Raw genomic sequence first — 24,489 nt, 5'->3', positions numbered from 1 at the left:
CCAGTTCCTTCTGGCAGCCCCTTCCCAAATGGTCCTAGTGTTGGCTTGGCAGCCCCCATCCAGGCATTCCTTACTAGTTCTCCATGTTAAGTTCCCTCCTAGGAACTACCTGGCAAGTTGATCACATGGAGAGGCCACATGGAGGGAGACCAGCCCCAGCTGTTACAAGTCATCCTGTGGACCTGCCAGACAGGGGAGTGTAGAAGCCCTCTTGAATGACCAACCATTTTTTTTTTTAAACCCGCCTCTTTTTATAGGACATAATTATTTTTGGGTAATAATCATGCGATAAAACAAATAATAACCAGAAAAGAAACACAAAGAATGAACACTTTATATTAAACTTTGCATCATGCCAGTAAAGGTAATAAGAAAAATAGAAATTAAGTAAATAGCATGGAAAAGGGACTAATGTTTTTAAGTTATATTATGTTTTTTTGAAAAAGGAAAGTATATCTACATATTGGCCTGTTGTAATAAAACAGTCTGTTGTCTGTAATAATAAAGTCACCTTTTCTGTTTTAAAGCTTTGCAGTGACTTCACTAAAATTAATCTTCTTCACATATTAATGTTAAATCAATAGTGTAGAGGATTTGTCCAGTTATTTTTGCACGTAGTTGACCGAAGAACATATTTTAAGCTTAATTTTCAAAAGTTAGTTTTTACATGAGCAACACATGTATAAAAAATTAGGAAAAAACTTTAACATAATAAATTTGGCAGAGATTCCTAGAAATCCTCTTTCACAACCAACTGTAGAAATTCCCGTATGGTCTTTGTTTCTTTGGGGACAAGTATAGTGGCTTTCAAATATCTCTGTAGTTGAAAATTTCCCACTAAAATATCTTCCTCAGAAAATGCGTCAGGGGCCCCTGGGTGGCTCAATTGGTCAAGTGTCTGCCTTCAGCTTCAGCTTCCATGGTCCTGGGATGGAGCCCATTTGTCACACTCCCTGCTGCTTGGTGGGGAGACTGCTTTCCCTCTCCCTCTACCCCTGCTCATGTTCTCTCTCTCTCTCTTTCAAATAAATAAAATGTTTTTTTTTTTAAATTTGTCATACAGGGGTGCCTGGGTGGCTCAGTGAGTTAAAGCCTCTGCCTTCGGCTTAGGTCACGATCTCAGGGTCCTGGGATCAAGCCCCACATCGGGCTCTCTGCTTGGCAGGGAGCTTGCTTCCTCCTCTCTCTCTCTCTCTCTCTCTCTCTGCCTGCCTCTCTGCCTATTTGTGATCTCTGTCAAATAAATAAATAAAATCTTAAAAAAAAAAAAGAAAGAAAGAAAGGCAAATTTACTTTAAAAAAACAAAAAGAACTTACTCTTGAAATGAATGCATACAGCTGAGTCTGTCAGTGGTTAAGTACTTACGGTATAACCAGAACTTCTCTAAAAATTTCTTAAAGATGTTTATTGACCTATTTGAGAGCAAGAAAGAGAGAGAGGGGGAGAACCAGTTGTGGGGGGGGCAGAGGGAGAAGCAGACTCCCTGCAGAGCAGGTAGTCCGACGTGGACTTGATCCCAGCACCCTGGGATCATGACCTGAGTCTAAGGCAGACGCTTAACTTACTGAGCCACCCAGGTGCCCAGGGCTTCTCTAAGTTAATTTCCATGTGGAACCCAATATTCAATAAGAGAAGCAATAAAGATGTGCTAATTTGAGGTAGATAGACGATCAAAACATCAACAATTGACAACAGAGGATTTAGACCAAAAAAGTGTTTTACAGGGAGGAGGATTTGACATAATGAAATAAAGAGAACTGAGATAATTAATGGCATCATTGAGCCTACCTCCAGACTTCTTACTATGTTATTTAATGAAATAAATAATTGCTTCAGCTGCTGTTAATAGGATGTTTTCTTATTTGCAGCCGAAAGCTTCCTGACTGCTACCCTCTGTTCCTTAGTAGGAGCTGCTCCGGGATGCTAAGAGTCTATGTTCACTGCCTCCAACGCTTTACCTCCTAGTCCTTTTTCAATACAGTCTACCTTCTTCCCTCACCAGTCCCCCAGAAAGAGCTCATGCCAGCAGCACCAATGACACTGTAGTCTAACCTCAGAGGCACTTATCAGCCTTTAATCTTACCTTTGGACGCAGTAGGCCTTCCTCTTCTCAAAATGTTTTCTCCCCTTGGCTTTCGTGACACCTCAGTTTGTAACGAAATACACACCTGTTTTTTCCCTTCAATGCTTGACCTCTCTGGTCTATAAATTCCACAAAGGCAGGGACCATGTCTGTTCACTGCTTTTCCAGTGCTTGGCCTATTGGAAATACTCAATGAACACCTGTAGACTAACAAATATTTCAGTGAGGAAAGCAATCCCCCAGAGAACTTTGAATACAAGAAAGGCTTTAGCAGATGATCATGTAGTCTGTTCTTGGCTGGTGAAAGACCTTTTTTTTTTTTTTTAACCACCTACTCCTGTGTTTCATAGCATGCGAATATTTCCAAAGTGTATACCTGGAGAAAATATAATTGTCATGTGTTTGCCTTTTACAATTCATAAAGTAGCTTCTATAAACTGAACTATTCTGGAGATTCATTAATGGCAACAAATAAGGTCTGATCATTTATACTTACATTTCATTTGTCAGTTCATTAGGAGAAGAGTTTGATTTGATTTTGGGCTGTTGGCTTTTATGAGACTTGGGCTAAAGGATGCTATTTGTACAGCTGAAACTTTCTTCCTCTCCCAGATGCTTTGTTTCCTTCTAATGCCAACCTTTTTGTGCAGTTCAAACATGCACAAAGTCCTCTCAGTAATATTCCAGAATCTGTTATTTAATGGGCCATATGGCATACTTAAATATGGGTTTCTCTGCCAGCTTCTCCATCAGTAGAAAAGGAGAAAAACATAGATTAACGGTGAACACCAGCAACCTAACAGCATCCATCCATGTTCTGGTGCTGTGCTGACTAGACAGTGGTTTTGCAGTTCTAAGAAGCTTTCCTAGCTCAAGGGAAGAAAGCACCCATCATTCACTATCACATTTTCGAGAACATTCTTTCCTAAGCCGTAGACACGGGCTTCTGCATATCAGTAAAAAGTACTTTCAAGCGTGCTGGTTGTTTGCTCTTCATGGCTGACCCTGATCCTGGGCCTGTTCCTGTGAGGCCTCTCTCGGGGCCTGGGCCACCCTCCAGCAGCTAACGGTTTTAGGGAGGCTCTTTTGGGTCGAGGTGTTGACTTAACAGCCAGCGGATAAGCCATTGGGAACTGAAAGCTTGAGAAACTGGTCTTTCTCTTGGGGCCTCTCCCCTTGTCAAGTGTTCTTGCTATACCAAAACTTCTCTTACACCTTTACTTCATCTTCTCAGCTTCAGCTTTCAGGGCTCATCAGTTTATTTTCCGATGTTTCACAATGTGACTTCCCATGGAAAGTCTGGCTATCTGGTCTCGTAGGTCGCTGGTCAGCCGATGCATTGGCTGAGGCCAAGCCTTGCAGCCAGGCCAGGTGCACCAGCTGGGAGGGCCCGGGATGCCAGGGTGACTTAACAGCACCAACCAACCATGAAAGGAGGAATGGGCACAACTTCTTAGGGAAATTAGGAAGCACATGTCTTTTACACTATGGGTAGGACTTCTTTAATATTCATCTAAATGTTCTAGGGTCTTTATTGATCTGTACTACTGCCATATTAACTGGAAGGCGTGAATGCAATGTTGTCCTTTCGTTATTGATTCCTGCACCAAAAAACTTGGAGTGTCTATGGTGCAGAAAAGGAATCCAGAGACGGTAAGTAGGTATCTTAATGGTTAAAGGACTACATAGAGGCAGAGAATAAGAAGTGGGATTTCCCAGGCAAAGGCTTTAAACAGCACCTAACACCAGAACTGAGATCATGGATATGGAGGGTTGTTTTTTTTAAAATTGGGTCTAACTAAAATTTAACATTAGTTTCAGGTGTACAAATAAATATTTGATATTCATATACACTATGAAATGATCCCACTAGTCTAGTTAACACCCATCACGATACAAAGTTACATTTTTTTCTTATGATGAGAACTCTTAAGATTTATTCTCTTAGCAACTTTGAAATATTCTGTACTATATTAACTATATTCACCATGATACATAGTATATCCCCAAAGCGTATTTATACCCAGAAGTTTGTACCTTCTGACACCCTTCATCCATTCTGCCACCTACCAACAACCCTCCACTTTGGCAACTGCCAATTTGTGTTCTGTATCTGAGTTTTGTAATGTCTGTTCATTTTGTTTCTTAGATTCTGCACATATAAGTGAAATCATATGATATTTGTCTTTCTCTAATTTCACCTAGTAGAAGGCCCTCTAGTTCCACTCACATTATCACAAACGGCAAGATTTGTGAATTCGTGGTTTGTTTGTTTGTTTGTTTTCAGATAAATACCCAGAAATAGAATTGCTGGATCAAATGACAATTCTCTTTTTACTTCTTTGAAGAACTTTCATACTATTTTCCATAGTGACTGCACCAAGATAATATTCTTGACAATAGGAAATTATCAAGATTATTAAATTTTGTTACCAAGATTTCCCTCTTTTCTCATACAAAAAGCTATACTAATGAGAAATGAATGGCATATTGGAGTTCTAATATATGATTGCTTTGATCAAACATTTTAAAGGTATACTTGGCATCTTGGTAAAACTTATGAGAAATTTTAAAATTCTGTAGTTAGAATACATTTTATGTTTTACATTCAACTTTTATATCTAGGGAAGATTCCGTAAATGCTTAACAAATATTTATATAACAAATTATAAGTGATAAGTCACCTTTTACAAAAAAATTTTGATTTTTTCAGTCAACTAAATTCAATTCTGAAAAATTTATCAGAGAATTATTTCTAAATACATCCTTTTTCTTGCTGTACACAGTGCTAAGGGCAATCCTGTCAGCTCTTAAGCTCTTGTTTGACCTGCTTTGTCAAATGCTTTGTGAAAGGATATTCAGAAGGGTACATGTGATGTCAACTTTCATTAATTCTTTCCCAAAGAGAGGTGTTCAGTATTCAAACTGTGTTCTCCTGGCACAATCTATGTTTCAGCTTCATTTCAGAAGGTCTACAAGCACTGCTTCCTTTGGAAGACTGTTCTTTTTTGCAATTACTCTTCTAAAACAACCTTTGAAAGGACAATAATGATGTCCCATAATACTGTTTGCAGGGAACTCATTAAGAAAATAAGTATTTCTGAGAGTTGAATAAAAATGTATGTATCAATATTAAATTTTACTATTTTCATTGTAGATGTACAATAAAAAATTAAAACTATCCCTTGTTCAACCACTGTTTCCCAATGAAACAAATCCATCCAGAGTACCGCTTTTGCTTTTACGTAAAACAATTTGTTTTCAGGTACAAGAACCATAAGCATATATTCCCAAAATTATACAACATCCTCTAATTCAATTGTAAGAGTGATTGTATATTAGCGGACACTTAAATGTTTTGTTGAGTTTTACAAACAGCATAGGTTAATGAAAAAACACTCATTTCAAATGTTTTCATTTGAAAGAACAACATAAATCACTAATCCATTATTCTCTCTTGCTGAGGAAAAAATTGAGAAAGATTTTATTGAGATCATAAATCTAGATTTTGAAGATTTTGAAATGAATTCTCGGTTTCTTGTATTCCCCCAACAATCAGTTATGATGTTTGGCATAGACATAGAGCTAACATAATTCAGTTGCCTGCCAAAGGTCTTTTTCAAATTTTGTCCTTTCCACCTTTCTTCTGAAGCCGGTTTCTGGTTGGTTCTGTCAATACCAAGGGTTCCTGTATGACACTTGCTGGGTAATTTTTGCCCAACAGTTCAACTTCCACCTGTTGTCCTACTTTACTTAGCTCTACAGGGACATAGGCAAATGCCAGACTCTTCTGGATGCTGTAACTGTAGCTTCCAGATGTCGTGTTGCCAACCACCTGAAAAACAAGACCCAGCAATCCTTACTTAGCACCTTGACCACAGCTTTGTGCTCCCTCCTCCAGATTAAACATTCAAAAATAGGTTCAACTAACAACCTAAAAGTCTTGAGGATTATTCTCTTTGGGGCTAACACGAGGAAGCAAACTTGACTTCTGAGAAGAGTAGGCTTGCAAATTGTGAAAAATAATTCTCAAAATACTTATCAACAGCCTCGAACTTCTCAGGTTTAAATCACACCTAGTTTTTTTTTTTTTTTTTTAAGATTTTATTTATTTATTTGACAGAGAGAGATCACAAGCAGGCAGAGAGGCAGACAGAGAGAGAGAGAGGAGGAAGCAAGCTCCCTGGTGAGCAGAGAGCCTGATGCGGGACTCCATCCCAGGACCCTGAGATCATGACCTGAGCCGAAGGCAGCGGCTTAACCCACTGAGCCACCCAGGTGCCCACACCTAGTTTTTTTTTTTAATAGTTGGCACTATTTTCCTCAGTTTCATGCCAAGAGATATGATAGGCAAAGACTTGAATGTTTCCATTTTAAACTTCAAAAAAATTCTCTTCCACCATCCAACTAGCATGGCAAAAGACACAAGGGAAGAACAATTCTAAAACTCCTAATGTAAATGTAGTCAACTGTTCCTCTTGGGACTGAGGAAATGGCTTGCCGAATGAAACTACTGATAAATCGATAGTTAATGTAAAGTGAACATTCTTTGAGTACATAGCATTTAGCAATTCTTGGTAATGCTAAGCACTTAATGTTAACTTTACCCTCTCTAGACCCACCACGTCCAAAACATTTTGGGGGACATTCTAGAGCATGAATGAGGTTTGGTTCCCACCCTCAGAATCTTCCAGCCTTGTTGAGGAATTAACACAGAGATAGAAGAAAACAGAACCGAGAAGCCAGGAAGTAAACATCATCAAGCCAGGATTTGTTCTCCATTTGGAAGCTGGGTGGAATGAGGCTGGTGGAAAAGGGGGATGGAACTTTCCAGGATGAGCGGAGACAGGGAGTCAGGCGTGAGCAATTAGCCTTGCGGAGGATGAAATGGAATCACAGAGGACGGCAAACCAGGGAAAAACACTGAGCAAAGAAAAAAACCTAGGAGGTGAAAACAAAGGTGAAAACTCAGGCCTGTTTTAAAGATAAGAGGATAAGTCAAAACGAGATCTAAAGGAAAAGATGAAAGAGAAACAGTAAACTTAAAGAAAGAAAGGAAGAAAGAGGAAAGGGAAAAAAGGTGATAGAAAATGTCAGGTTAAAACACCACATTTAAAAATTGTAAAAGGAAGACAACAAAAGCAAAATATGATATATAGCCCCACTCAAAATGGCTTCTCCTGGCTACACAACATTGCACTAATCCGTACAGCCTGACTGTTTTGCATAGCAAGCCGCGTGTAGCTGGCGCTCAAAAATTCATGGGTGGGAATCAGCCTGGTGATCCTCCAGCTGCCTCAGCAAAGAGCCCACTACAATCAACAGTCTTATTACAGCATTTCTCATCTCTTAGATGCCAACACATTTATGACGTTAAATACAGACTCCTGGCTCTATAGCCCTAGTCTGTAATTATCTCACTGAAACCCCAAATCAGAAGCTCTCCATATCATTTCTGAGCTTATTATGGGGAGAATTGGTGGATTTTAAAGAAAATAAATGTATTCATTAGTAAAAGCTTCTCTGGCAAATTATTAACTGCTGAGGTACTGCTGAGAGAATGCATATGCTTTAAAATGGTTTTTCCTTTTCTCTTTAAGATTTTATTTGAGAAAGAGAAAGAGCAAGTGCGTGTGCACATCAGCACTAGCAGGGGGAGGGGCAGAAGGAGAAGCAAGACTCCCTGCTGAGCAGGGAGCCCCACACCCAGCTCAATCCTGGGACTCCAAGTTCATGACCTGAACCAAAGGCAGACACTCAACGAACTGAGTGGTTCAGGTGCCCCTAAAATGATTTTTTTTTCCTTTAAATCATTGTGAGTAATATAAGGCAGGGATTTGGGTCAGGAAGGTTGGAGTTTTAATCACAGCTTTTGGAAGACTTTCTTGGTAACCTTGGTTTCACTCCCCAGTCTGTAAACCTGAGGTCTGTGTTTAGAATCCTGGAGAGGTAACCGGATTTGCTTCGGCAAGTATCTTAAGAAAACAAGAAGAGGCCAAAGCAAGGCTCTTGGCTAAATCCCCTAATTCACTGGGTCAAAAAACCTTCCATCCCTTTTCAGAGATTGTGTGAACCACTTCCCCAGGCCTTCCCATCTCTTAAAATCCCAGCAGTGATTCATCTTACAGTTATCACTGCATGAGTAATGTAAAGAAATAGCATATTTATTGTACAAGTGCTATTTTTTTAAAAGATTTTATTTATTTGACCCAGAAAGAGATCACAGGTAGGCAGAGAGGCAGGCAGAAAGAGAGGAGGAAGCAGGCTCCCTGCTGAGCAGAGAGACTGATGCGGGGCTCAATCCCAGGACCTGGGGACCATGACCCGAGCAGAAGGCAGAGGCTTCAACCCACTGAGCTACCCAGGCGCCCACAAGTGCTATTTTTAATGTATTTATTGAATGTGTTGCTTTGTCCTAGATTACTTTCATGTTTCCTTTAATTTCTCTCTAATCCAATGCTGAGTAGCCTAGTATTTTAGAAGTCCAGCCTTTCCTTTTTATCTAAATTTCTAAGGGAAGGTTTCCCCTAGCAACAATTTTATTTCATTCTACCTTAAAATCTTCCAGATTCAATTAAATCCATTCTTCCTTTTTGCTCTGTGAATCACAAAAACAACCTGTACCCACCCTCTGCCTAGCAGGTTTTCATATTCTTTGCTAAACACTGGCTTTCCTTTTACCAAAGAAGCAGTCCTCATTCAGGTTTAGCCTTTTCTCATTCCTTTCTGTGAAAACTCAAGACCCTTCTGACTTAGGGGAGCTAACAGGGTAGACGGCCTTTGAAGGAGAGACTGTAATTTAAGTCGGAGGATGCATTCTATTTCTCTGTGTGTCCCTATGTGCTTTTGTTTTTAAATAATAAAAAAGACCACTTTTTCAACTCTCCAAACTTCATATCTACAAAATACCTTTTTTTTAATAACTATAAAATATTTTTAATCAAGCTTGATGAACAAAGTACATACAGCTATAGTCAAGATTCTTGTCAAAGTGAACCTGTGACTGGGGTGCCTGGCTGGCTCAGTGGGTAGAACATGCAACTCTTTTTTTTTTTTTTTTTTTTAAGATTTTATTTATTTATTTGACAGAGATCACAAGTAGGCAGAGAAGCAGGCAGAGAGAGGGGAAAGCAGGTTTCCTGCTGAGCAGAGAGCCTGACTTGGGGCTCCATCCCAGGACCCTGGGATCATGGCTTGAACCAAGGGCAGAGACTTTAACCCACTGAGTCACCCAGGCGCCCCAGAACATGCAACTCTTGATCTGGGGGTTGTAAGTTCAAGCTCCTTGCTGAGTGCAGAGATTACTTAAGAATAAAATCTTTAAAAAATTTTTAATAAAAAAATTGCATGAACAAAATGAAATGAAAAAAATTGTCACTCACAAAAATGAGTGACAAGACTAATTCTTTTGGATGCCTTACAAATGGACTCTTCTAACGATTTTCAGAAAAATATTTAGTAATGGCAACAAAATTGGGAAGAAAAAAAAAAAACAGGATTACTTACTCGGAAGGACACCATTCATCCTAATGCATAAAGAATCTCATTTCTATACAAGTCTGTAGTTGCTGAAGAGGCAATTGCTTTAACCAGTTGCTAAGATTAGTGAAGTTACCTACATTAGTTGCCTACATCGTTTATAGAAAACACCTTCTTTATAACTCCCCAATGGGGCATCTGAGTGGTACAGTCAGTTAAGTATCTGACTCTTGATTTCTACTCAGTCAAGGTCATGGGGTCAGCCTCAGCATGGAGTCTGCTTGAGATTCTCTCTCTCCCTCTCCCTCTGCCCCTCCTGCTCATGCTGTCTCTCTCTCTCTCAAATAAATAAAATCTTGTAAAGAAAAGAAAGAAAGAAAACTTCCTGACAAACCTGCTTTTATAACAGAAGCCTTTTCATACCCACACTAATGCCTCAATTTTTAAAAATTAAGCCTTATTTAAAATCATAATCCCTCCCGGCATCACCGCCCATCTCTCAGCCGGACTCTCCTTTTCCTCCGGGCACTCAGCACCCCGGATGTGCCATTTAGTGAATATGTTCACCATCTAGCTCTCTCTGCCCTGGAATGTCAGATCTATGGAGGCCCAGAAGCTTGTCTGTTTTGTTCACTGCTGTATCTCTGGTGCCTAGCATTTGTTGAATAACAAATTTTTACCTTGTAAGTTTGCACCTTATCCCTGGCAGTAAAATATTTGCAAGAATAGAATACCAAATACCAAAGGTAGTACAAGTCCCCACAAAGTCAGGAAATAGAGCAAAGAGTATTTCCTATGTTTCCAGAGTATAAAGAGGATCCAGAAGATTCGTTGGCAAGGTGAGAAGACGACCCTACTGAATATCAAAGAGCAGACAAGCAGGTATCAGGAAATTCAAGGGCTATTTGTAAAGGCAACTACAGGGGCACCTGGGTGGCTCAGTTAATTAAGCCGCTGCCTTTGGCTCAGGTCATGATCCCAGGGTCCTGGGATTGAGTTCCACATCAGGCTCCTTGCTCAGTGGGGAGCCTGCTTCTCTCTCTGCCTCTGCCTGCTGCTCTGCCTGCTTGTGCTCTCTCTCTGACAAAGAAATAAATAAAATCTTTAAAAAAAGGCAACTACAACTGGGTTAACAGCTCCATAAGCAGATGGCATATAGGAGGAAAGATGAAAGATACATCAGGGAAACAGCACACTGATACAGAAAAGGAGATGAAATTCAATAATGGAACTCGGGTTTTCAGCTCGACCCTTCCCAGCTTTGAGCTATAGTTGATGTGTAATATTGTGTATGTTTAAAATACAAGTTTCCAGCCTTTTTAACTTGAATGTGGGTGTCAGGTTTATACTGTGTTCATCAGGGTGGTGTTGTGTGGTCGCACAGAACATGACAGCATAGGGGTGCCTGGGAGGCTCAGGCGGTTAAGTGTCAGACTTTTGATTTCAGCTCAGGTTGTGACTCGGGGTCTCAAGATTGAGCCCTGTGTCAGGCTCCACACTCAGTGGAAGTCTGCTTAGGAATTCTCTTTCCATCTGATCCTGCTGCCCCTCTGTCCCTTGGCTTGCACACACTCATTTATACTCACTCACTCTCTCTCTTAAAAAAAAAAAAAAAAAAAAGGAACAAAACAGCATCATCTGTCATTCCACGGCCAAAACAGAAAGTCTGTGCAGGGGTTGGTGTGGACTGTATTAGAAAGCTGGCAAAGACCAGAGTGAAAAAACAAGAAACAGAAGAAAGAAGAAGTGGGGGGAAATTTGATGACTAGGGAAAAAATTAATTAGAGGCACGAAGAATCTAAGACATGAGAAAATGGAGGCCCAGAGAGGCTAAGATCAGGTCAAACGAAGTAGCTAGTTAATGGCAGAGGTGATTATCAGTGGCAATCCTGGGCAAAAGTGAAGTATGAGGAAAAGCTTATTATGAAAAGAGGTCTGAACCGGAAATTTAGAACAGAAAGGTGGAGGAGACAGTGAGGTAAGAGGCTCAAAGAGAACGAACTCAGCACAATTAAGGGTAAGATGTTTAAGAAACAGTTTGAGGGGGGCGCCTGGGTGGCTCAGTGGGTTAAGCCACTGCCTTCGGCTCAGGTCATGATCTCGGGGTCCTGGGATCGAGTCCCGCATCGGGCTCTATGCTCAGCAGGGAGCCTGCTTCCCTCTCTCTCTCTCTCTGCCTGCCTCTCCGACTACTTGTGATCTCTCTCTGTCAAATGGATGAATGGAATCTTTAAAAAAAAAAAAAGAAAAGAAACAGTTTGAGGGCACCTGGGTGGTTCAGTGGGTTAAGCCTCTGCCTTCAGCTCAGGTCATCATCTCAGGGTCCTAGGATCGAGTCCCACATCAGGCCCTCTCTCTGCCTACTTGTGATCCCTCTCTCTGTCAAATAAATAAATATATTAAAAAAAAAAAAAAGAAACAGTTTGAAATCTGAAAAGAGTCTGCTGGCTTCAAAGGGTCTAACAACATGCCCTGCTTCTGGGATGTAGGACAACTGTGGCGCTCTGATCAAGTGCTGAAGAGAATTCAGTGAGACATGAGCAGAGACAGAGAGGAGAGCAAATCAGAGTATTCAGCATGGCTTAGAAGGAAGGATAAGGAATGCAAAGTCTAACTATACCCGGGTCAGAAATCAGTTCTGTCAATAACTAGCGGTGTAACCTCAAGCAAGTTACTTCACTTCTCTGAGCCCCAAAGCCTCATCTCTAAGATGGGGTGACCATACCTATCTGGGAGGGGTGTTCTAAAGATAAGTGAGTACGTAAAAAATATCCAGCACATAGTAGAAACTGTGTAGATGTTTGTTGTACATCAAACAATCCATGCCTCAGCCCATGTGACAAATTCTTTAGTAATCCAAAGACTGAGATTGGATGCCACTGGCTTTCTCCCACTCTGGTGCTCTTTTTGTCACTGAAGAGAAAAGGGAAATGAAAACAAGGATCAAGGAGGCTGCCATGCATGAGAAAAAACCCATGGAGCCAGATCTCTGAGTCTTTGGGTATTGGTCAAGCAGACCTTGGTCAATATGTAACAGCTGTTCTGATGAGCCTCAATGAACAAGTGCTCATCCCCTGGTCTAAGGGGAGAGTACCCCCCTGCCTGATCACCCCAGCCAAAACACAGCAAAATCATAAAACAAACGTGGCCTTACAAAGAGTTGCAAAAAGTCAAAGATATCAAGTTCTACTGGAAAATTATCTGGTCTTACTGAATACCAACAGACAGAATAAAATAACATTCCCAAACAGGAAGGCACATTTACTCTTTCTGAAGAGCTAACTGGTTCCTACCTTTCACTTTACTTTCTAGGGCTCTACCCTCTGTTGTCATGGAGATTTTCATTTGGTACTTTTTTTCCCCCTGCAAATGTGCTAAGGTTAGAATTACTTCCTTCTCCAAGACCCCAGAGAAGCTAATCCAGAATGCCAACATTTTTTTTTAAATAAAATCCATCTCTTGCATTCACAGATATGGACTTGGGGAGCAAGTAGATCATCGGAGCCTCTCAATTATACCTTCCTCCTTGTCCGTTGTATTTTAAGTGCTTTGTTTTATTTTCTTTAATCAAAGCAGAGAGAAGTTGATGTTTTTGAAAATGAGCCTTTTGTTTTTCTTTCAGTTAACAGACTTCTATTTCTTGAATGTCAGCTCAGAAATCAAAGTGTGTTACCCAACCAATAGACAAATAAATAACAACCCCCCCCAAAAAAAAACATACACAAAAACCCCACAAAAAACAACAACAAAAAAGCAACAAAACTCTAAAAGGAAACAGAGGCAAGGAGGGTTTCTGGTGTGAAAAACTGCAGTGGCCCCTGGCCACTCAGCACTCACCTTGCCATCATACCAGATGCTTTCATTTCCCTCCGGATCAACATCGTCCGTTGCCAAGGTGAGGCAGACCAGTCTCCGTTTCAGCCCCTTGGCTTTAATCTGTTTCAGTGCTTGCTTTCCTATGAAGTCTGCTGGCTGCAGGAATCCAAGATAATGATGATGAATGAGTGCTCAGACACTGTGACAAGGTTAGAGATGCAAGCATTTAAATTTGCCTTTGCGATTTTCTCGCCAATTACACATCAAATAAAAATACAGATTGGATCAAACGTCTAGACAAATATTTCTTAGTCATCAAATGACAGTATCAGCCACATTCGCCTTCAGAATAGGTTAGACTTAAGGGTAATCACTTGTGATAACAATTTTACCAGAACCACCTAGGCAGAAAAACATAAGGCATGATATGGCGATGGTGGATTATGAAGGCGACCCTTGGATCTAATGGCTCTGGACAGCATTACTGGATGGGAGTGAGCAAAGAACCACTCAATTTCTACCCACAGTAAGCCTTTTTCAAGAAGGAAATTTGTCCATAAGAGACTCTTAATCTCACAAAACAAACTGAGGGTTGCTGGCAAGGAGAGGGGTAGGGAGAGTGTGGTTAGGTGATAGACATTGGGGTGGGTATGTGCTATGGTGAGTGCTGTGAAATGTGTAAGCCTGATGATTCACAGACCCCTGGGGCAGATAATACATTATATGTTAATAAAAATAATTTTAAAATAAATAAATAAATAAATTTTTAAAAATTAAGGAAAAAAAAAAGGAGGAAATTTGTGTTTTTGAAATGTGATGTCAAAACACCCCTGAATGTTGCACATTTTTTTTTCCTTCTTCAGAATAGCGGTCCAAGAAATGTGTCTACTGTTGCACTTCACTCAGTTCATTCAAGAGTGTACTGATTGCCCTACTGTGTGTGAGACATCATGCTAGGCCCTGTGTGGGTTACAAAGTTACATGTGGACACTTTGATCAAAGAGCTTATTCTCTAACACTACATTCGTCAACCTTGCTTTTCCTCCTTCTAGCCAACACTTGATGGATGACGTTCCTATTCCTCACATGTTCCCCCTGGGCACACTCAGGGTTACTGTGAATGCAACACAAGTGAGAGTGACATTGCTCTAGGGATAACCTTGAGTCCGTGCTTATGTGTTTAAAAAAAAAAAAAGCAGGCCTCCTGCAAACTTCAGGACTTCTACATTTATTAGTCAGACACCTACAACAAACAGTTGAGTGAGGACTCCTCATGGAGACACTTTGCTAATGAAGGAGCAGTTCTACCTAACCAGCACGCCAAGGACATGGGGTAAGTGTGAGAAAGTAGTCAGAGGCCAAGAGCAGTCAGAGTGGAAGGAGGGAAGGCTGACCCCCCAGAGGGGCGTAGGCTAACGCTTCTCCATAAGGAAGCCAAACAAGCCTCTCTGATCTTACCCAGGGAATGGGGGATCTGTGATGTACAAATCACATCTCTATGAAGGAGATTTAATTAGAGGTTACAATGTGAGGGGGAAAATTCTCAAGAGTTCTCCTGAAAGAAGAAAGGAAATAACTTTAATTTCCCCATTGGCGGAAGAAGAAAGGAAACAGTATCTCATGCCAAAAATGTCCTCTGTCACCAACATTTAGGGTTTATACAGCTCTTTCTGCACACAAAACATTTTGGGTTGGGCGCAGTAAGTGCCCTTAACCTCTCAGTGAAAGGGTAGGAGGGGGCCTCACATACCCTCTGCCTGACACCTCCCTGTTCACTCTTTTATGGTTCAGACCTTCTAGGCAAAGCCCACAATGAAATATGATTTCTATAGATATTGCTACTTTAAATTGCTGACCTTCACAGGAAACTGAAAGTTTCCATTGACCGAGGTTAAAATTATTGCAAAATCAAAGTCCGATGACCTCCCCCAGGGTAATCCAGATGGCGAGAACCAACTATAAGGTTGAATGAAGCCAGATAAAAATTCAAAGAGAGCTGGATGTGATGTATTTAAGACAGGACTTCTGGGGACAAAAACAAAACCACCAGCCCACAGAAAAAGCCTGATTCATTTGAATTCATATCTAAGAAAAATTCATGATAACAGAGGTAACGAACTGTAACAGCATTCCAACAGGTCTCAAAGGTCAACTGGCTTCAAGCTTATGGTCCGTGCTTGCCGACTTAAGTCCCTTAGTCTGTAGCCAAATTAACTACTTTCTTGAGATCTGAAGAGCACTGGCCTTGAGAAGGGAAGGACCAAACTTCTCCAGAAGATAAGGCCTGACCACATCCATCAACAGCTGCCACTGAGGCCAACAAGTCTGTTCGGGGTCATGTCAATGTACAACTAACCTCCTGGGTACCAGCTTCCCATGTGGGTAGCCACTCATCCCCATCTACATTCCCCCTTTAAACCCTCAGCCTTCCCCTAGACAGGGAAGATGGTATTTGGGATATTAGTCTGCCATCTTCTCAGGTTGCCAGCTTCCTGAATAAAGTAGGCACCTTCCTTTCCCACCACCTCTTCTCTCTCCAGTGTTGACTTTCCAGTGGCAAGCAGCCAACTGAGTTTGGAACCAGTTCTAATAACAAAACCAAAATGCATTATAGTAAAAACGCTTCTAAATACAGAAAGAACTTCAAGAATAACAAATTTTTGCTATCTTTTTAAAAGACAACTTGCTATTGTGGATAAATGGTGACAAGTGGAGCTCTTTAGAATTCTTTTCTACCCAGGAATCAATGAAAAATGAAAAAAAAAATTCTCACTCTTTGTGTGGAAAAGCATTTTACAACAATACTGAGTGGCCAGCGGGCTAGTTTCTGTGATTTGTGGAGTTCCAGGAGATCCTAAGTAGTTTCCTTATCTCCTGTAATGGAATCTGGATCTTTCCTGTTATAGAGTCATTCAGATCTTGAAGGTTTTAGGTCTTCCTGAGTCCCTATTAGAGAATTTTCTTTCAGTTATTTACTCAATTGTTGTTATATCCCTGCTGTATTCAGAAACTTGTTAGGCAGGAGGCATTGAGAGATAAATAGACTATGTTCTTATGCATAAGCTTCTAGGAGGCCCCTAAGGAGATGTGACTCCTTCCCTCCACATCACAACGTGCCCAGTCCTAAACCACTTAGGCCAATGTCTGCTACACCTGTGTCAAAAGTTGGCCACAACCAAAGCTTTCAGAAATGGGTCCCTTCATGGGGCACCGGATGGCACAGTTGGTTGAGTGTCCAACTCTTGACTTTGGCTTGGGTCATGATCTTGGGGTCATGAGATCAAACACCATGTTGGATTCCATGCTCTTCTCAGAGTCAGTCTGGGATTCTCTTTCTCTCTCTCTCTCTCTTTGCCCCTCCCCTCACCATACATGCACACTTGCTCGCTTGCTCTCTAATAAATAAACACATCTTAAAAAAAAAAAAAAAAGAAATAGATTCCTCCACAGGAACAAGCTTGACCACAATGGCATCATCAAACTCCCCCTGCCCATGAGTTAGCCATGAAGAAAACAGAAGACAACACACTTGTGTTTACTGAAGATGTCTAGACAACAAGTGCCAGATTAAACAGGCTGTGAAGAAGTTCTAGGTCACTAATGTGACCAAGGTCAACATCTTGATCAGGTCTGATGGAGAAAAGAAGGCATATGTTCAACTGGCTCCTGACTATGATGCTTTGGATGTTGCCAACAAAATTGGGATCATCTAAACTGAGTCCAGCTAGCTAAATCCAAGTTTTTTCACCTTATTAAAAAAAAAGAAAGAAAGAAAGAAAGAAAAGAAATGGGTCCCTTTGGGATGCTAGACAAGAGCTACCTGGGCATGTGCGGTGGAGTGAGAGGAACCAGATATGCTAGAAGGGAGAGACAGCTAACTCCACCTTTGCCAAAAGCACAATTTAACCCAAGTCTAAGGTCAGTGAATCACAAGAAATAGGAAAAGTGGGGGAGGACCTCAGAGAACTTCCTTTAGAAGAGAGCAATTAATAAATTCAGGGAAAATAAATATTAAGTACTATTACAACCTTTATTAGGTACCTGCTGTGTGCCAGACATTCTGCTGAGGGAATGATGTTCACTGCACAGTACTTTTATACTACGAAAGAAGATTTGAAAACATTCTGAAGGTGACTATTGATGAAATCTGACATCTAGCTCTGCATATCTCTGAATTAGAAAGTCATCTGGTCAGCAATATTGCCCTCAGACATGAACAAAAACACACTTTAAATCTAATTAAAAGTAAGAAACACATACTTAAAACATCCCAGCTGCCCCTGGAGACCATTCTCCCTTCCCAAGCTAACCTTGCACCTGATCTGGAAAGACTTGAAGTGGGGCAATGCCATTTCATTCTCCTTTACTTGGTTTTTCTTCCAAGACTGTAGATTTTACTCTATTACATAGCTTTTAATTATGAACAAGAGAAAAAAATATGTCTGAAGTTAAATGCTGTGATTAAAATTGGTGCTATCAGGACGACCTGGGAATGGAAATATATTTAATGAGTCACTGTCAAATTAACTGTATAAATAGCTGTTAATATATTTGAGAAACATACATTTCTGGGGCACTGAGACTATAGCTCAAAAATAGTCTTGGCTCAAGTTTTTTAATTTATTGATTTTATAAAAGCAGTAAGAGCCACTAAAATAGCCATCTGTAATATATTCTAAATATAATATCCACAAAGATGATAAATTAAGATTTTACATGAAATATAATTACTCAGCTTATTGGCTCTATTAAAAGCACTCATGGGGCACCTGGGTGGCTCAGTTGGTTGAGTCTCCAACTCTTGGCTTCAGCTCAGGTCATGATCTTGGCGTTGTGGGGTCGAGCCCCATGTTGGGCTCCCTGCTCATTGTGGGGGTCTGCCTGGGATTCTCCCTCTCTCTCTGCCCCTCCTCTTCCCCTCCCTCCCTCTCCCTCGCTCTTTAAATAAACAGAGAAATCTTGAGGGGGAAAAGGTACTCCTATTACCCCAAAGCACATGGAAATGAAACAAATTAAACCAGTATATTTGTGGTTGCGATTCTTAGGCCCATGGAGAGTTTCCCATGAATTTAACTGGAGTAGTGGTAAGAAGGTTCTGATATGGAGAGTCGTTTAGTGGGTTTTCACAGACCAGGAAAACTTAGTTCAGAACCTTTTCTATACCATATATTTGGAATCAAAACCTACCAGAAAATTCAAGGAAATTATCAGTTTCATTTAATTGTCCAAAATCCTTTTAACCTAAATACCAGAAGTTTCCAAAGAATAAATAAGACAATCAATGGAACATTCTGGATCCCAACAAGGCTCCCCTTAGAAACCAGGTATAGCACGAGTGGGAGAATCACGCTCCTGTGCTGACAGACAGGTATGGGGAGAGCTTGTTCCTGTAATACTTTACTGAAACATTTCTTATTTTTCATTTTTTCCTAAGATTTATTTTAGAGAGAGAGTGAGCCTGTGGGGTGGGGGCTAGTGGCAGAGGAAGAATGAAGATAGAATTTCAAGCAGACTCCCCACTGAGTGCAGAGCCTGACACGGGGCTCTGATCTAACAACCATGATCTAACAACCATGAGATCATGATCTGAGCCCAAATCAAGAGTCAGATGCTTAACTGACCGAGTCAACCAGGCGCCCTAAAACATTTCTTATTTTAAATGGGTTTCAGGGCTCATCATTTAAAAACAGGCCTGATAGGAATGTTTCTGTAAAGCATGTGGCCATTACTAAGCTGCAGTCTATGTAAATCTTAACTTTCTTTAGTCAGTTGATGAACAACAGGTACATCCATGCTTATCCCACACTCACACTGATAAAGCCATACATGGGTTCATTCATTCAGGGGGTGAATCAAGTGACCCATCACCCCATCAAGATACAGCAAACTATCATTCATTTCATCTTTACGTCATTAGAATCACAGCTTTTAAGCAGGCAGGAAGCTCAATGGTCTTGCCTGGGGTGATGAAGTGAGTTCAGCACCAAACCTGGAACCCAGGCTTCTCAACTCTCCATTCGTTTTCCACTCTGCAGAGCTTAGTAACATTCCACATATGTTCATAATGACCACAATTTCAATATCTCTTTATTAGCAAAATGTTAGATTATTAGCATAGCAACTTAATTCTGTTATCGTTGGCTGAAAAACAATACTACCACCTACAGAGTGTTCATTCTCTGTTCTCGGCAATGTACAAGGAACAATTCATCTCCATTTTCTAACCAAAATTACTCAGCAGTTAAGCATTCTTTTTATTTCTTTTTAAAGATTTTATTTATTTGACAGACAGAGGTCACAAGTAGGCAGAGAGAGAGGAGGAAGCAGGCTCCCTGCTGAGCAGAGAGCCCAATGTGGGGCTCAATCCCAGGACCCTGGGATCATGACCTGAGCCAAAGGCAGAGGCTTAACCCACTGAGCCACTCAGAGGCCCTTAAGCATTCTTTAAAAAAAAAAAAAAAAAAGTCCTTAATGTAACTAGAAAAGCGACCCTCTTAACTAAAAGCATGTGACTCTTAATCTTGGGGTCATGGGTTCCAGACCCACACTAGGTATAGAGCTTGCTTACAAAAAAAAATTTTTAAATAAATAAATAAACATGGGATAGGGAAGGAAAGCAGTGAGAACAAAGTGAAATAAAAATTGAGCATTGGGCACCTGGGTGGCTCAGTGGGTTAAAGCCTCTGCCTTCAGCTCAGGTCATGATCCCAGGGTCTTGGGATCGAGCCCTACATCGGGCCCTCAGCTTGGCAGGGAGCCTGTTTCTCTTCCTCTCTCTCTGCCTGCCTCTCTGCCTACTTGTGATCTCTCTGTCAAATAAATAAATAAATAATCTTTAACAAACAAACAAAAAATAATGAAAGACTCAAGCCTTTCTACCAAAGACCAGGAACAATAACAATTCTATTTAACAGTTCAAAGTTCAACCAGAAGTACTAGTCAGTGAGATAACACAAGAAATAAAAAGGGCGTCTAAATTAGCAAAGACAAAGAAAAACTATTTGTATACAACATGACTATCCATGTAGAAAATATAATGGGATCAGGTGCCTGGGTGGCTCAGTGGGTTAAGCCTCTGCCTTTGGCTCAGGTCATGATCTCAGGGTCCTGGAATCAAGCCCCACATCAGGCTCTCTGCTCAGCAGGGAGCCTTCTTTCCCCCTTTCTCTGCCTGCCTCTCTGCCGAATTGTGATCTCTCTGTCAAACAAATAAATAAAATCTTTAAAAATACATATATAATGGGATCTACCAAAAATACAAAGAAGTACTAGAACCACTATCGAGTTTAGTGAAGTTGCAAAGTACAAGATCAATATACAAAATCCAATTGTTTTCTTTATACTCGCAGTAAGTTGAAAATTAAAATTACCATATAAAGAGTTACCAATATGAAATACTTAAGGATCAACCTATAAAAAGACATGCAACATCTGTAAACTACAAAATATTTTTGAAATTAAAAATTACTGAAGTAAATGGAGAGAGAGATCTTGTTCGTGAGTTGAAAGACTTGAATTGACCTACAGATGCAAAGCAATTCCAGGATTTTTTTTTATAAACTGACAAGCTGATTCTAAAATTCGTGGAAATTCAAAGGATCTCAGATAACAAAAACAACCTAAAAAGAACACAATTACAAGGCTATCAAAACCTGATTCCAGCTACAGTAATCAATACAAACATGTTGCTGGAAACAAGAAAAACCTATAATCTAATGAAAGAGTCCAGAAATAGTCCTCAACACATAGGGACAACTTTATATTTAACAACTTTATATTTGTGCCAAGTGAAAGAAGAAATTGTGCTGTATGCACACACTGGAAACTTACTTAGTATTAAAAGGAATTATTCATACATAAAATACCACAGATGAGTCTCAAACCAATTGTGCCGAGTGAAAGAAAGAAAGAAGGAAGGAAGTATATATTGTAGAATTCCATTTATATAAGACTCTAGAAAATGCGGGATGCCTGGGTGGCGCAGTTGGTTAAGCCGCTGCCTTCGGCTCGGGTCATGATCCCAGCGTCCTGGGATTGAGTCCTGCATCAGGCTCCTTACTCGGCAAGGAGCCTGCTTCCCTCTCCTCCTTCGCCTGTCTGCCACTCTGCCTGTTTGTGTGCTTTCTCTCTCTCTGACAAATAAATAAATAAATAAAACTTTAAAAAAAAAAAAAAAAAAGAAGACTCTAGAAAATGCAAAGTGGTGTGTTGTGACAAAAAGTTCCTTGGGGAGTAGGTGGGGTGTAGGGAGGGTTAGGAGGGAGGGACTGCAAAAAGGCCTGAACCAACTTCTGGGGATGAAGGATGGGTTCACCGCCCTCATCATGGTCAGGGTTTCACACGTGTGTACTTGTATTAAAACTTAGCAAATGGTGCTCTTTCAATACATCCATTGATTGCACTTTTAGTTAAGCTGTTAAAGTAAAAAAATAATTGAAATATAATAAAAGCAACCTAAAGAATTACTTGAATTTATTCCTAGATGTGGGTTTCCATAGATTTGCAGATTTTAAAGCAGGCAGCTGAACAGCGCATTTAAGCTTTTAGGATGGAAACAGAATATTATTTCCTACCAGAAGTTGGATGTATATGAGGATGCTGATTCAATGGCTGTTTGTTTAATATACTCTGACATGTTTCATGAATGATAAACTCCCTCTCAGCCTAGGTTTTATTTTCTTTTTTCTTTCCTTTGGTTTTTCCTTTATCATTTAGCTATGGAAATGGGTAGGAGAATAAGGATGGCTTAATTGAAATGTCACAATTCATATGGATATTGTACGGGGGTCTTCAACTACTCTTCTAGGTGGTACTTCATAGGTTTTTAGACTTATAAGGGAGCCCTCATTTTACAGACTAGCAGTCTCAGGAGCAAAATGAAATTAAGTGGCTTTCCCAAGGCCACACAGCTAGAATTTGGTGACTTTTTAAAAAAAACATTCATTTAGGGGCACCTGGGTGGCTCAGTGGGTTAAGCCTCTGCCTTCAGCTCAGGTCATGATCTCAGGGACCTGGGATCCAAGCCCCACATCAGGCTCTCTGCTTGGCAGGGAGCCTGCCTCCTCCCTCTCTCTCTCCTTGTCTTTCTGCCTACTGTAATTTCTGCCTGTCAAATAAATAAATAAAATCTTTAAAAAACAACAACAACAACAAAAAATTCATTTACTGCCCAATTAAAAAAACAAAACCAAACCAAACCACATATGCACAAGAAAAGAGAGCTAAATAGATTTGGGGCAGAATATATATGTGTGTGTGTTTGTGTGTGTATTTTTTTTTTGACAGAGAGAGAGAGATCACAAGTACGCAGAGACAGGCAGTGGAGGGAGGTGGGGAAGCAGGCTCCCTGCTGAGCAGAGAGTCTGAGGCGGGGCTTGATCCCAGGACCCTGAGATCATGACCTGAGCTGAAGGCAGAGGCTTAACCCACTGAGCCACCCAGGTGCCCCAGGGGCAGAATATATCACCCACACCCTAGCCAGAGCAGGTCACAGATTCACTAACTTCCAATTCAATCCAGATTCTACAGCCCCTTCCTCACCAATCCACTTGTCTTTCCGTTCTCCTTCTTACTGACAGGAGCACAGCAGGCATAAGGCTAAAGACCTAAGAGAGTGCTTGTCAATCTTTGTTGTGTAATAAAACCAAGAAACCCAGACCCTACCCCCAGAGTTAATCCAACTCGTTTGGGGTAGGTCAGTGTTCTCAACCTTGAGTGGGCATCAGAACCACTTGGAGGGCTTCTCAAAACAGGTTATTGGGCCCCAACCCCAGAGTTTCTGATTTGGGGATGGTACTCAAGAACCTGCATTTCTAACAAATCCCTAGGTAACACGGGTGCTGCCAGTCTGTGAACCACACTTGAGAACCACTGAAGGTAGAGCCATTTTTAAGAAGTTCTCCATGATGGTAATATACAGCCCTTTGAAAAGCATCAGTCTAACACAATCACTCTCAACCTTCTTTAAAATCACCTGGGGAATTAAAAACACAACCCAAAAAAAAACAAGAGACTTTTAAATTGATCTGGGTTGCAGCATGAAGCTCAGATTTTTTAAGCATTATATGATTAAAAAGACATACACCAAATGATTCTAAAGTACAGCCAAGGTGGAGAGTCCCTGAAAATTTTCTTTCTTTACTATGATACCTAAAAATTCCCCAAGGGACACCTGGGTGGCTCAGTTGTTTAAGCCACTGCCTTTGGCTCAGGTCATGATCCCGAAGTCTGGGTATCAAGTCTCACATTGGGCTTCCCCTGCTCTGCAGGGAGCCTGCTTCTCCCTCTCCCTCTGCCTGCCACTCCCCCTGCTTGTGCTCTCTGTCAAATAAGTAAAATCTTTAAAAACAAACAAAAACAAAAACAAGCAAAAAATTTCCCTAGAGGTACGTACTTAATACCATGCATGAGACATCCCTTTCTAACTTGTTTGTGAACAATGATTTATTTTCACTTTGATGTTTTAATAATGTTAACACTTATTGAATAGATAGAATGTAGTAAGCCTGGTGATGCTTTGCCTCTTTTTGTTTTGTTTTGTTTACCAGTTATGCTTTAAATAACTTTTTCCTCAAAGAGAAACCCTGTATTTTCTATGAACACTGTTTTCTATCTTGTGGTTATTGATGGAGGAAAAGATTCAAAGATTCATAGGTTCAAACCTATGAACCTATGAAAAGATTCATAGGTTCAAAGCCAATGTCCAGGAAAGAATTCTTGAGACGTCTTTGGTGCAAAAAGGTGGTTTTATGAAAGCACAGGGACAGGACCCATGGGCAGAAAGAGTGCACTGGGGTCATGAGGAGTGGCCCATTACTTACTTTCAAGTTGGGAGGGGGTTAGGGATAGCCTAAGTCTCTGAGGGATTTTGGAAGCAAGGTTTCCAGGACCTTGAAGAGGCAAGCTATTGTTGGGAAAAGGTCATTTATCACTGTTTAGTAAAAAGTCAGTCATGAGGGGTCCCGGGTGGCTCTGTGTGTTAGGCGTCTGCCTTTCTCTCAGGTCATGATCCCGGGGTCCTGGGATTGAGCCCTGAATCAAGCTCCTTGTTCATCTGGGAGCCTGTTTCTCCCTCTGCCTCTACCTGCCACTCCCCCTCCTTGTGCTCTTC

The 24,489-nt window shown here is 40.7% G+C and overlaps 1 protein-coding gene across 1 annotated transcript in view; it reads right to left on the bottom strand.

Moving 5' to 3' along the window:
- Positions 1–5,306: 5,306 nt before the first annotated feature.
- DMGDH (dimethylglycine dehydrogenase) overlaps positions 5,307–24,489 on the bottom strand; it is a 65,326-nt gene continuing 46,143 nt past the window's right edge. The window contains exons 15-16 of the mRNA XM_004766817.3: positions 13,401–13,535; positions 5,307–5,919 (exon numbers count right to left, since the gene is read on the bottom strand). Of these exons, the coding sequence (XP_004766874.2) occupies positions 5,704–5,919; positions 13,401–13,535 (351 nt within the window). The 3' untranslated portion in view covers positions 5,307–5,703. The remainder of the gene's footprint in view (positions 5,920–13,400; positions 13,536–24,489) is intronic.

Source organism: Mustela putorius, unplaced genomic scaffold, assembly GCF_011764305.1.
Source record: "Mustela putorius furo isolate JIRA1106 unplaced genomic scaffold, ASM1176430v1.1 tig00537350_pilon_pilon_pilon, whole genome shotgun sequence".
NCBI lineage: Eukaryota > Metazoa > Chordata > Mammalia > Carnivora > Mustelidae > Mustela > Mustela putorius.
The sequence above is the reverse complement of the archived record's forward strand: the minus strand, read 5'-3'. Positions and strand labels throughout refer to the sequence as shown.